At 41.5% G+C, this 13686-nt stretch overlaps 1 protein-coding gene across 3 annotated transcripts in view; it reads left to right on the top strand.

Moving 5' to 3' along the window:
* Intu (inturned planar cell polarity protein) overlaps positions 1 to 13686 on the top strand; it is a 75874-nt gene that overhangs the window by 33281 nt on the left and 28907 nt on the right. For 2 of the 3 annotated variants that reach the window (XM_087899518.1, XM_087899516.1), the window contains exons 4-8: positions 1890 to 2093; positions 4434 to 4552; positions 7798 to 7887; positions 10058 to 10135; positions 13229 to 13418. In XM_087899518.1, coding sequence (XP_087755644.1) covers positions 1890 to 2093; positions 4434 to 4552; positions 7798 to 7887; positions 10058 to 10135; positions 13229 to 13418 — 681 coding nt within the window. The remainder of the gene's footprint in view (positions 1 to 1889; positions 2094 to 4433; positions 4553 to 7797; positions 7888 to 10057; positions 10136 to 13228; positions 13419 to 13686) is intronic. The other variant, XM_087899517.1, reaches the window with a different exon arrangement.

Below are 13686 nucleotides of genomic sequence, written 5' to 3'. Positions count from 1 at the left end.
TAAATTCAGGATCACAGTTTCAGTGCACAAGTAAAATGCATATTGCATTTCTGTCAGGCATCTGGTTTTCTAAGCCCATAGCAGAACTCCCGACCTGAGCTGCTCAGAGAGTCTACAAAGACTTTTCTAGCCCATTTCTAAGAACTTTGTTACATCAGTTCCCAGGCTCCTGAACTGCCATCAGGCATAGACGTCACAGAACAGACTACTACTTTCAAAAATTTTATCCTTTAATAATTCCATAAATAAATACAGTGCGTTTTTTGCCCTATCTAATGTCCATTGCCTCTCCTTCCAATCTTCCTGAAGCCCCTACCCAGTGTATTCCTTTCCTGACTTCATCCCCCTGACCCCAGTCAAATTAGAGCTGAGTGTGTGTGCATGAGTGTGGAACACAATCAACCACCCCACAGTACGCCCCTGCGGAGAGGGGATTTGATAGGGATAAAAATTGCTTCTTAAGTAGTGTGGGTTGAAGACAGAAGTGGGGAGGAGATAACCAAGGTCGCAAGACTTTGGAGGTGATGGGTTATAGAAATCACATCCCTGGACCCGAGGGGACCAGGGCATCATCCCTGAGCCTGGGAGGGATGGGAAAAGGTTGGGCAAGTTGTACAGGTGAGGAGGCAGGAAGTGTGGGATCCTAAAGTTGGTTGCATGTTAAAGTCTGGAAGAACAACAGGAAACTAGGAACAACAGGAACGAGACTTATTAGATATTGCTCAATAAGAGTTTATCCCTGTAATCATGTAGTGCTCTTAATACCTAAGTCTATCAATCTTTTAAAAAATTAGTGCTTATCTCTTTAGTTACGTGTTACACCTTAATCATGTTGTCAAGGCAACTGAACTCAGCATTTATGGTTGCTTATCATATAGGACTTCAGAATCGTCCTTCTGAAATGCAATTACCTTATGATGGAACCAACTTTTCTTAAATCAAAATGGTCCTAGCACTGTTCATTGGAGGACATTAATGAACAATTCCATGGAGTGTGTTTTTGTTTGAGTTTGTTTCATGCCAAGGTGAAAAGATGCTTACACCAGAAAATAGGTAATGGAGGCTGGGTGGTGGTGGTGCACACCTTTAATCCCAACACTTGGGCAGCAGAGGCAGGTGGATCTATGTGAATTTGAGGCCAGCCTGGTCTGCAGAGTGAGTTACAGGATAGGCTCCAAAAGCTACAGAGAGACACCCCATCTCAAAACAAACCAAAGGGGAAAAAAAAAAGAAAAGAAAAAGAAAGAAAAGAAAATAGGTCATGGCATTTGCAAAATATAATATTAAAGTAAATTTTAAAGCACACATGTCCTTGTCCACAAGCATAGCAAAGTAGTATAAAATTTGAGGTCACTGCTGCTTCTCACAGTCTAGGAGCAAATGTTCAGTTCATCAGCTCATTTCCCATTGTCATTTTTCAGTGAGTCACGCCCAATCTTTAAACCTTCCCAACCACGGGTACCTCCACTGCAGAAGATGCCCTCCTAGTATGAGCCATGGCTCTTTCTTTGAGGTCCCTTTCTGTGGATCCTCCGGTACCCCCTCCCCCAGAATAACTGCCATCTTCTGTGTCGGAACCTCACATCAAGTTTTATTTCTGTAACATTTATTTATTAGCCACACTTCTGGGGAGGAGGTTAGAGGACAGCTCTCGGGCTGACTCTGGGGAGGAGGTTAGAGGACAGCTCTCAGGGGCTGACTCTCTGCTGTCTTGTGGGTCAGGACAAACTCAGGTTATTGTTGTGGAAGCAGGTGCCTTTACCCCAGAGCCTCTCACAGGCCCCAGATATTCATTTTCACATCTAAGATGATAATTCCTAAAACCATATTCTCTCAACTCTTTCTTTAATTGTGTTCATTTTCATTCATATTGTGTTTACTTTTCTCAGGTGAAGCTGACATTTGAAAATGCATACGCAGTGAAAAAGGAAACAACCCAACCAAAAAAGAAAAAGCCACAGTCGAGCACGAACGATTTGGTGAAACTTCTGTGCGGGTCGGAGGCCGACGGCACCCAGCACAGTTCCCTGGGCGCCCCACACATCATCATGTACCTCTCGCTGCAACTCCAGTCAGAGGTCTCCAAGGAGGAGGTGAGTGTCTGCTCCCTCTGCTGCAGAAGGAGGGGGCCGTCCATCTGCCTCCTCCCCACCCCCCACCACCCCCACCCCGTGGGATTATCAGACTTGGGGAAGGAACAGGAAGGGATTAGCTGTCTTTTATCGCTGTTCTCTGTACAGTGCGTGTTATGCTGGTGGACATGCTCTGTCACCAGGGTTTTCAAGCCACTAAGAGAAGAGGGCGTGCACTTTTCAGCTCCTCTAAGTGATGGGGAATGAAACCCTCCAAAGCTCCTTTTGCAGTTTGTCATATGAAATATGCGGTTCCTTGTGTTGTTTTCTGTCTGTTTAATAAAAATTGAAATGGTAAAGATGAAATTAATTGTATATGTACTACTTGGCATTTTTGTGTTCTGAAAAATATATAGACTTCCAGTGTTAATAATTCGAATATCTTCCATCTTGCTGGCTCCTTGTATCTTTAGAACAAATGAGCCATTTAAGCATTTATTTTTGAATCCTCTCGAGTTTTAGGGGTCCTGTCCTGAACCTTTCCAGCCCACACGTCATCGTGCCTGACTTTCTCTGGGGAAGTGTGGGAATGCCTTGCAAAGAAATAGGTTGCTGTCTGTGACCAATTCTGTAGCAATATCGTTATTAGGAGAGGCTCTTTATTTTTACCATGCAGAGTGGAAGCTTCTGTAAGTGCAAGCTGCTAACGAGGGCTTTAAAAATGCAGCTAATTAAATTGGCTGGGCACTGCAGAGCTCGCCAGCCCCTCAATACCAAGGCTTTTAAGACTCCAATGGAGGCTTCCTTAAATGGCCTCTTTTTTTCTCTACTATGTTACCTTACAATGAAATGTCATAGGGTCGTTTCTTTCTCTGAGAGTTACATAATTGATACAGAGCTTGTATTCCAGTTACAAGATTTGGAATGTAAGGTTCACAATATGGAGACTTCTAAAATGCTAATCAAAGACAGTTTAAAGCAGCCCTTGGTATTTTGACAAAATAGGATGGAAGTATTTTTTTTTTGGACAAGGTTTAAATTTATTAAGTCAATGTCACAGATTTTAATTCATGTTTGACTTAATTTCTAGAGATAAATAATAAAATTATAATAAAGTACTTTTTAGCTATTTTCACAATGAAAAATTCAATAAATTTGAATCATAAATGCAGTGTATTTGGCAAACATATCCCATAGCATATATTGAATAATTTACATTTATATAAAATGGTATACAAAGTAGGTTGCACAGTGTCTCATCTTCGTATCTGTGACCATGTGAACATTATGAATACACGGACACCGAGCCACATAACTGTTTCTCATATAGATGTTTAGCAGTCTTGAGATGCAGAACCAAGGAAAAGCTTGGCCAGTGTATTTGAGGAGTTAGGACTTTCTGTTGTAGCAATTGTAACCATTAGAGTAATTGGAAGTTACTCTGAATTCTTCATGATTTCTATCTAGAAGTTTTAATTTTGTCTGCTTTTAATTTGTCATGTGAGAAAACTAGACATTGCCTAAATGTTAGCAGAAAGTGAGGCTCAAGCTGCCTGATGTTTTAGGAGGTCAGCACACTGCAGGTCCCTGATGTTCTAGGAGGTCAGCACACTGCAGGTCCCTGATGTTCTAGGAGGTCAGCACACTGCAGGTCCCTGATGTTCTAGGAGGTCAGCACACTGCAGGTCCCTGATGTTTTAGGAGGTCAGCACACTGCGGGTCCTACTTAGAGATTCATTATTTTACTTTAGTTAAAGCTCTCTGTTTCTTAAAAACAGGTTCTCACTGAAAACAGAAAAATAGTAGCCATTTTCTAAACTATCATATAAATTAGCATTTTCCACAAATAAAATAAAATGTACCCTTTCATATAGATTAATCTATGCTGTTTAAACCCTCCCATATTTAAGTTAGAGATTTTATAATCTTGTGATACTTTTTCTTCCTATTTATACTTCTTCAGTTTTGCATTCTCACTTTGTAAATATAATTAAGTAAATATTTAGTAATATCACTAAAAATAATGATTATCTTTTAATATTCAGCATGAAAGAAGTTAAAAGATTCCTAGGAATAGCACATGGAAATTAAAGCTTAAAGCACTATTTGAAATCAATAATAATTGTAATTGTGTAGCTTGGTCTCCTGGGCAGTGTAGTCTCCAAACTCACTTTCAAGTGTAGCATTTGAAATGCTTGTTGAAGTGTTAACACCCCAGGCATAGTTCTGCCCTTGGGTCTGAATGAGACTCCGACTGTAGCTGAAAGAATCCCCGTTCTGTTCTCTGTACAATGTCTGAACTTTCAGGACAAATGCTGGTTGAAGCATCTGAGAGCTCATTATCTGTTCTTGCCCTAACAGCAGGAAATTCTGTACCATTACCCAGTGTCTGAAGCCTCTCAGAAACTCAAGAGTGTGAGGGGAATTTTTCTCACCCTCTGTGACATGCTGGAAAGTGTGACTGGGACGCCAGTTACTAGGTAACAATGTTTCACTCTCTCTTCACATTCTCCTCGCTGTAATCTATGATGAACGGATTCCTGTCTGTGGCAGAGTCCACTGTGGGGAGGACAGCGGTTCAGCTGTTTCAGCGAAACATTTCTTTTATCTGGAGTGTATGTTTTTAATTTAGCTATAAGTTGGGGATTTGCCAGGACCATTTAATTAACAGAATTGACTGTTGACCCATAGTTACAATTCTTCATAACAATGTCATCTTTGAGTTGGCAGAATGACTCATAGGTAAAAGCGCTTGCTGTCAGCCTATCAACCCTGCCAACCTGAGTTCAATTCCTGGGACCTGATGGGGTTGAGAGAACAGACTCCTAAAAGTTATCCCCCAACCTCCACACTCAAGCTGTGGTACACATGCCACATGCACACATGTGTACAACACACACACACACACACACACACACACACACACACACACACATACACACACCCAATTACTTTAAAAGAAAGTGTTATCTTTTAAACATGACGTTAATATGTGTCTTGACTCTTGACTTCCTTATGTTTTTATTGTGGTTGTCAACTCACTAAGCAAGATACTAAATTTTTCACGTGGTTAGAAAATACTCTGATTTTACAGTAACGATGGAGAAATATAGACTGTTCTGTAGGAGGACTATTCAGAACTCAGTGTCATGTGAAGTTTATTTAGTGATGAAAGGGCAGAAATCAGAACTGGATGGTCCTGCAGTGGTGGAGCTGTCAGTCAGCACCCTGCACACAGCCTTGGGTCCATCTGTGCACCAAGGGAAGAAGAAGAGAGAGGGGAGAGGGAAGAAGGGAGAGAGGGGCAGGGAGGGGAACTCCTCAGCCACAGTATTTGCCAGACCTAACTTTGATGCCGTGGTTAAGTTAGAGGATGAAGGGCTTGGAGCTTTTGAGTTTGATTTGTCATAAAATAAATTATTGCTATTTTTCTACTTTAGTATTTCAATAATCTAAAATTCATGAAAAAAAGGTTAGTTCACGTTTTAACAGCTCCCATATTACTGATAAAATATGAGGTTAGAAATCCCAGATTGTAACTTTTTCCCATATCCCATAAAATTATACTTAAAAGTTTTAGAAGATATGGGGTATGTAAAATATCGGGGAGAATTTACTTGTTTCCCTAAATAAAAAGTAGATATAATCTCTGACCTTTTAACATATAGCTATATTGATTATATATTTGAAGACAGTGGTACTTGAGACTTTATTTCATATATAAATTTATATTTATAAAATAAGCTTGTCAGATTTCTATTTATTCTTCATTCATTCATTCATTCATTGCAAGGATCCAAGCAAGGAGCGCATGCCTGTCCGTTAAGTGCTGTATACCACTGAGCTATGGCCCCAGGTTCTCTTTTAATTTTTTTAACAGCTTTGCTTGACTATAGTCCATAAATCATACAATTTACCCATTCTTAAAAGTGTACAAGTAGAGGCTGGAGAGATGACTCAGAGGTTAAGAGCACTGACTGCTCTTCCTTCCAGAGGACCTGGGTTTGGTTCCCAGCAGTCAACCTGGCATCCCAAAACATCTGCAATTTCAGTTTCAGGGGGATCTAGCACCCTTTTATGGCTTATGTAGGTACCAGGCATGTGCATGGTTCAGATATACATGGAGGCAAAGCAACCGTACATATATAAAATAAAAACAAATAACTCTCTTTTCTAAAAAGTACTCAAGTAAATATTCAAGCATATTTATAGAATGACCATAGTCAATGTCAGAACATTTTTATCACCTTAAAAGGGAACCCTGTGCCTCTCAGCTGTCAGCCTGTGCACAGCTCAAGGCTCAGACACATTGGCTTGCCAGCCTTGTCCGTAGAGATCCCTGCAAGAGGCATTTCAAATGCATAGAATCATCGGATTAATGTTCATTTGTTTTTTAAAAAAATTGTTTTTAGTTGTGTGTGTGAGTTGGGGTAGTTTGTTACATGAATGTAGGTGCATCTAATTCCTTGACGCTGGAGTTAGAGCCACCCTTGTGAACCTGACAGGGGTGCTGGGAACAAAACTTGTCTCCCAGAGGGATACCACTTGTTCTTAACTACCAAGCCATCATCCCAGCTCCTAGACTAACGTTTTAATTTTTGTTTGTTTGGTTTTGGTTTTGTTTTGTTTTAAATTTAAGGTTTTTCATGTAGATTTGTTTTTTGTTTTTTTCTGCTGTGTAGGTTAGATGTCATTTTACTTAGTAGTTAGATCTTGTCGGTAATGATAAGATAAATAACAATATTGAGGAAACAATGAATGTAATATGTTATTTTCAGAGCTCCCTAACAATATGTGTCTTGTTGCATATTCTTTTTAAAAAATTTTTTAATAATGCTTGATATAAAAGAGGCTAATATTTGCCTAAAAGTGTATGTACCTTTAAACTTTAAGATAAGAATAATAGTTTGGAAAAAAATTCTTAATAGTTCTTATTTAAAGCAGCACACACTTGTGCTCTCTGTATTTCCATAGTTGGTTGTTGTAACTTTTCAGAAGTTACCTAATTGCTTGCAGCTGCATGAAGTATAATTAAGAATAAACTGCACATACTTGAAATGTACACATGTCACAGCTGACAGATGCATTCCCTATGTATCTATCACACACTGCACACATGCCCTGTCCCAGAGTTCCGTTGAGCAAGATGTGCATGTGACTCCAGTTCCATCACTTGCTCCTCTGCCCACATCTCATATTGTTGGGTTGAATCACTGTTTTCTTTTCTTTGTAATCTCCTAAGCAGTCATGTCCATACATGGGCAATCACAAAGTCTTCATGGAATTGGTGAGCTTGGATGGAAGCAGTCGTTTAAAAATTAAAAAGCTAAACTGTATGTAGCTACTTAATGTCAACAAAACATTTCACACATACCCCAATTTGAGACAGGGAGGGTCTCACTGTGTAGCCCTGATGTCCTGGAACGATTGTACTCAAGCTGGATTTGAAATCACAGCAATCCTTCTGCCTCAGCCTCTTGAAGGTAGGGTTGTAGACATGTGATGATTCTGCTTTTGTGTGTCCTGGGGGTTTGGAAATAATTCCAAATACATTTTTGCTGCTGCACAACCCCTGCTTTTTCTGTGTGGTAGTTAGGTATGTGCCAAGAAACTTGCTTATTAAGCAATTCGGTTCTTAAATTATACCATGTGTAACCTTTTAAGGATATTTTTATATCTCTATAAAAGTTTCTCTAACCACATTTTGATTTTATGTTTTTCTTAGCTCATCCCTCCATTTAAATGGGAAACAAATTCACGTTGCTTTCTTGAAGGAGTCTGACAAGTTGTTGTTAATTGGTCTGCCTGCTGAAGAGTGAGTTGAAATTTTTATTGTTTACCTTTGAAAAACATTTCTGAAACTATGGTAACAACAACAGCAACCAAAAGTAAGATGGTGGTAGCAAAGCCTGTCTCACTAAATTATGCCACTTTTATCAAAAAGAGAACTCCTCATGCTGGTCTCATGATCCCAACATGCTGCACTGGGGAAATAGTTACCTGTGTTTTGGGGGGCTGTCAGTACAGCCTACACAGAGGTAGCATTCAGTCCAACTTCAAAATTCCCCATAGTCTATAACAGTCTCAAATTGGTTTCAATGTCTAACGTCTCTTCTGAGGCATTGCAGTCTCTTGACTGTAATCCCCCTGTAAAAATCAAAATCAAAAAGCAGATCACATACCTCCACATATAATGACACAGGATATACATTACCATTCCAAAACATAGAGAAGGGAGCACAATGAGGAAATACTGGACCAGAGCAAGACCCAAAACCGGCTGGGCAAACTCCAGACTCTGCATCTCCGTGTCTGATGTCAGAATGCTCTCAGATCTCTGACTCCTTTCAGCTTTGTTGCTGCAGCACACTTCTTTCTCTTGGGCTGGCTCCACTCCTGTCAGCAGCCTTCCTCAGCAGTTATCCCATAGCTCTGGCATCTCCAGCATCCTTTGTCTTCAAGGCATTCCAGGCTTCACCTCACAACTTCACACAATGGCCTCTCTAGTCTCCGTTCAGGGACACCCCTGACATACGCCTGGCCTCAGCGGCTTTCCTTAGTGGGGGAGGAAGATTCCATAACTCCTTTCTTCTACTCTTGATTCTAAAGCCAGAACCACATGGCCGAAGCTGCTTCTGCTTGCTGGTGCTGAAACATGGCTCGCTAATTCAGTTACGTCTTCACTAGCTTTCTGTTTTCTATAGTTTCTTTTACTGCCTAAGCTTGACTGTCCTAAAACTTGTTCTGTAGACCAGACTGACTTTGAACTTAGACCTCTGCTTGCCTCTGTCTCCAGAGTGCTAGAAATAAAGACATGTATCCCCATTCCTGGACCTAAAATATTCTTTAATTCTTCACGAGGTGTAAGTGTAGCTGGATGGGGTCTTCCCCTGAGGTCATCACTCCCTTTATTTCATTTCCTATTCTGTTTATATTCTTGAATACAAAGTTTAGTTCCATTCCACTTCCTGGTGCCCCTTTCCTCCTCAAATTATACATTTTGTATTTTCTTGCTCAGTTTCTCCTTTTCATTATAAATCTTCATAAGAGTCAACACTAGTAACCTTACAACAGAGTCTGTACTAGGTTTTAAGATTTCCTCTGCCAATGAAATTAACCCAAAACTCTTCATGTTAGCCTGAGGCAGACTTTTCTGACAAGGACAGAAAGCAGTCACATTCTTCACCGAAAATATCATAAGAACCATCGTTAGGCAGCATACTGAAATTCTTCTTAAAACCTCTGGAGTCAGACCACAGTTCAACTCACCCTGAGCACCTCTGTCTTCCATGCCCCTACTGGTATGGCCCATTAAGCAGTGCTTAAAGCATTCAAAAACATGGAAGGCCTATCACAGCAATACTGCAGTCACTGGTACCAACTTCTGCCTTTACAGTGTTTCTGTTACTGTGAAGAGACACCATGACCATGGCAACTTTTATAAAGGAAAACATTTAATTGGGGCTGATGACAGTTTCAGAGGTTTAATCCATTATTGTCATGGTAAGAAGCAAGGCAGCATGCAGGCAGACAAGGTGCTGGAGAAGGAGCTGAGACATAGACATCTTGATCCCCAGGCAGCAGGAAGTGAACTGTCACACTAATCATAGCTTGAGCATATGAGACCTCAAAGCCTACCTCCACAGTGACACACTTCCTCCAACAAGGCCACACCTCCTAATAGTGTCACTCCCTATTGGGGCCATTTTCTTTCAAACCACCCCATATGTCTAGAGTTTATTCATGCTGGAGAATTTGGGGAGTGGGTTTTTTTTCCCAGATGTTAATATCTTTTGTAAAACAGTGACTCTGAGAAGCTGAAGCGACTTCCTGCCTTAGGGTGACCATTCTCTGGTTGGAGTTTCACAGCTCTGCCCACAGCTGACTAAATTGTGCCAATATGTTAATGTAAGGACATCTTGCTTCTTTGGGGTCTGTATCATTAGATTATGTTGTGGATGAGTAACTACATATTTTCTTTTAAGAGTTCCTCTTCCCCAGCTAAGGAACATGATAGAAGATGTCACCCAAACCCTGAAGTTCATGTATGGTTCTTTAGACAGGTAAGCATTTCACTCGATTCTGTCTCAAGTGTCAGGTCATGGTTCTGTGTCTTGCTCTGCACTTGGCAGTGACTCTTGCTTGAGAAGCAAGTTGTTTGGTTCATTCTTTTTCTTGTGACAGTTCCCTCGTGTTTTCTTTATTCTTTCTTAATTTTTGTTAAATCCAATTATGAATTAATTTTTTTGAGACAGAATCTCACTGTGTAGCTCAGACTGACCCAGCCCTTACTGTGTAGCCTGGGATAACTAGATCCTGTTACCTCAGCCCGTCAGGTGTGAACCATCACACCTGGAGTTAGTGAAACCGTGATGCTATTGCTTTCTCCCTAGTATATTCCAATAGGTATCATGTGGAAATTCATGAGATTACTAATTTGTGAAGTTCTGTATTACAATATATAAACCAGTGTACACTTGTTCATTTCTTTAGAGGCAAATATAGCACATTTCTGTGTAGAATACAAAGATTAAGATTTGAAGTAAATGTTTGTGTTTTCTTTGCTATTTCACTGACCTGAAATGTTTCTTTATTCAAAACATTTGATTAAAAATGTGCATATATCTGGGCATGGTAGCTTACATCTGTAGTCATGATATTTGAGAATCTGAGGCAGGAGGATTGCTGTAAGTTCAAAGCAGGCCTAGGCTGCATAAGAAGTTCCCAGGCCACTCTGAGTTATAGACCTTGTCTCAAAAAACAAAGTAAACAAACAAAGCACAGTTAGTAGAAATCAGATACACTGCATGAGACGTTAAGGTGCAATATGTGTTCCTTTGTGTACTCTGTAAAACATGAATATGCTTATCCATTTCAGGCACATTTTGTGCTTCTCTGCTTCCATTTCTTTATCCTTTGGCAGGTTTCCATTTGCACAGTGGATTTGAGTTGGGCTCATTACCTCTGTCACCCCCCTTCTCCTGAAACCCTCTGTCCTCCCAACAGCCACCCCGCCACACACACAATCTCAGGTGTCCTGTGACCCACTGAGTTATTAGGTTTGCTGCATGAGCATTGCCAGGGATTATTTACTGGAGCATGGGCAACTTTCAGTGGCTTCACCACTGAAGAAACCATTAAGTGCCAGTAGTCCCTTATGGGCCGCTCCCCACCTCTGACGAAATGTCTATGAACGCAGTCTTGTAAAGGTCAGTGCAGACAGCCATGGCTGTAATAAGTTCACAAGTGCAGTGGTCCTGTTGTACTCAGTGGGTGTCCTTTTGTGCATGCATGTGTCCATCCATGCTCTGACTCTTCCCTTCTTCCCTTTGATCCTAAGGCCTGGGGGTGACATAGATGTCCCATTTGGGGCCAGGTACTCAACCATTGCTTATTCTTGGCACTTTGGCCAGTTGTTCCTAACCTTATAATATAATGTGATATATATTTATTGACTTGAAGGGGAAAATAGAGGTAACCATTAATCATTTAAGTGCACAGAATCTTGAATGGGAAACATTTTTCTCCCGTGGAATTTCTGCAAGTTTCAGTGCTTCTGGGGCCTCAAGTGTGGTACCTCTGCTCTGCACACCAGAGTACCCCAGAATAGAAACTGAATGACAGTTTTTATGCATTCTTCCAAACACAGTGGTATGATTTTACTGCTGCGCTCCCAGCAAAGAGTCTAGGGACGGGAACGAAGGACGCACTGAAACACTTGCAGGATGACTCAGTGTCTGTCACTTTGGTGTGATAGGAGCCAGCCCTTGTGTCACCTGAGCTGTTCCAAGAAATAGTCACGATAATGCTGGATTGCTTTCGCATGTCTAAAATCAGCTGTTTAATCTCTCCAGTCCCCTCCCTCTCTCTATCCCTCTCTCCCTCCTTCCTTCCCTCAGCTGAGGAGAAAAATAACTTAGCTTCTTCTCTTCTGTTTCCTGGGTTCTCATAGTAAGCACCATAGGAAGTTGTGTGTTCTGAGTACTAGGTAATTTGCAGGTGAATTGGATCATATTAACCCCAGTTTTGACTTGAAAACCAATACTCACAGAGAGGCCCATTGGTTGGTCTTGTGACAGCTGCCTAGTAAGACTCAAAGTCAACTCTTGTCCTGCAGAGTCAGAATCTCTCTATTATCCTCTATCATTTGAAAGACCTAGGAGTTGTAAATGGTTGGAAGAGAGGGAGGGAAATGTGTACTTCAGCCCTTTTATTGTGCACATGCCCTCTGGGTGGGCCACAGTTCTTCCCTGGTGTCTGCTTGTTAAATACAGAAAGTGTATTTCTTAACACTCTCCCCCAGTCACGCCACAGAGGCTGTAACTAAGGGAACAGGGAGGAGGAGAGCTTCCATGCAGGAATGGAGCTGTTCTTGAGCTACTGCAGGAGGCGATGAACCTCTCCACGGGTTGCTCACATTTCCAGCTCCTTGTTGTGGAATATTAATTTGTGTTATATTTGTTTATGCTTTTGATCATTTGTTTAATGATGCAAAGATGTGTTGTGTTATTTATGTGTGTGTGGTTTTTTGAGACAGGGTTTCTCTGTATCTTTGGAGCCTGCCCTGGAACTAGCTCTTGTAGACCAGGCTTGTCTCGAACTCACAGAGATCCACCTGCCTCTGCCTCCCAAGTGCTGGGATAAAAGGTGTGCGCCACCACAGACCAACTGTGTTGCATTCTTTTATGTTGCATTTGTTTAACTCTGTGAAGCTGTGTTACTGTGCCTGTCTAAAGCCCCTGATTGGTCTAATATAGAGCTGGACAGCCAATAGCGAGGCAGGAGAAAGGTTAGGTGGGGCTGGCAGGCAGAGAGAATAAATAGGAGGAGAAATCTGGGAGAAGATCAAGAAGTGACAGAGATCAAGGAGCGAGAAAAGAAGGGTCAGTCACCCAGCCACACTGCCAGCCACAGAGCAAGAGTGAAAGTAAGATAGTCAGAAATAAAGAAAGGTAAAAGCCCAGAGGCAAAAGGTCGATGGGATAATTTAAGTTAAGAAAGGCTGGCTAGAAGTAAGCCAAGCTAAGTAAGGGTGGGCATTTATAAGTAAGAATTAATTCTCCTTGTGTGATTATTTGGGAGCTGGGTAGCGGGCCCCCAAAAGAGGCAAAGAGGCAAAAGAGTAAAACAACCTACCACAGCTCCTGTCTCTTCAGTGCCTTTTGCCAGGTTGAGAACACTCCTCACTTGGATCATTTCTTCAGCTTGTTCTTTCAACGAGCTCTTCAGCCTGACAAGTTGCATCTCAACGCCAGCCCCAGTGCTCAACAGTACGATGCAGCCAGCGCCGTGCTTTTGGACAGCCTCCCTGGAGTCCGTTGGCTCACACTTCCACAGGAGCTCAAGGTAATCTTAGGGGTCCTAGATAGGAATCGGAACCATCTGCCTACTTCTAATCCTTGAGTGGTCTAGGAAGACCTGCCGCTGTGGTGTGTACAGGTCAGAGGATGGGTTGGTATGTTTGGGTCCCTTTCTCCACCTCTATTTATGTTCCAGGATTGAGCTTGCTGGCCCTCTTCTCCCTATCTCTTTGTGTGTGTGTGTGTGTGTGTGTGTGTGTGTGTGTGTGTGTGTGTGTGTGTATGCATGTGTGCTTCAGTATTATATGTAACAA

This window comes from Myodes glareolus, chromosome 20 (assembly GCF_982192425.1).
Source record: "Myodes glareolus chromosome 20, mMyoGla1.1, whole genome shotgun sequence".
NCBI lineage: Eukaryota > Metazoa > Chordata > Mammalia > Rodentia > Cricetidae > Myodes > Myodes glareolus.
Note: the sequence above shows the minus strand (reverse complement) of the source record. Positions and strands in the feature narration are given on the sequence as shown.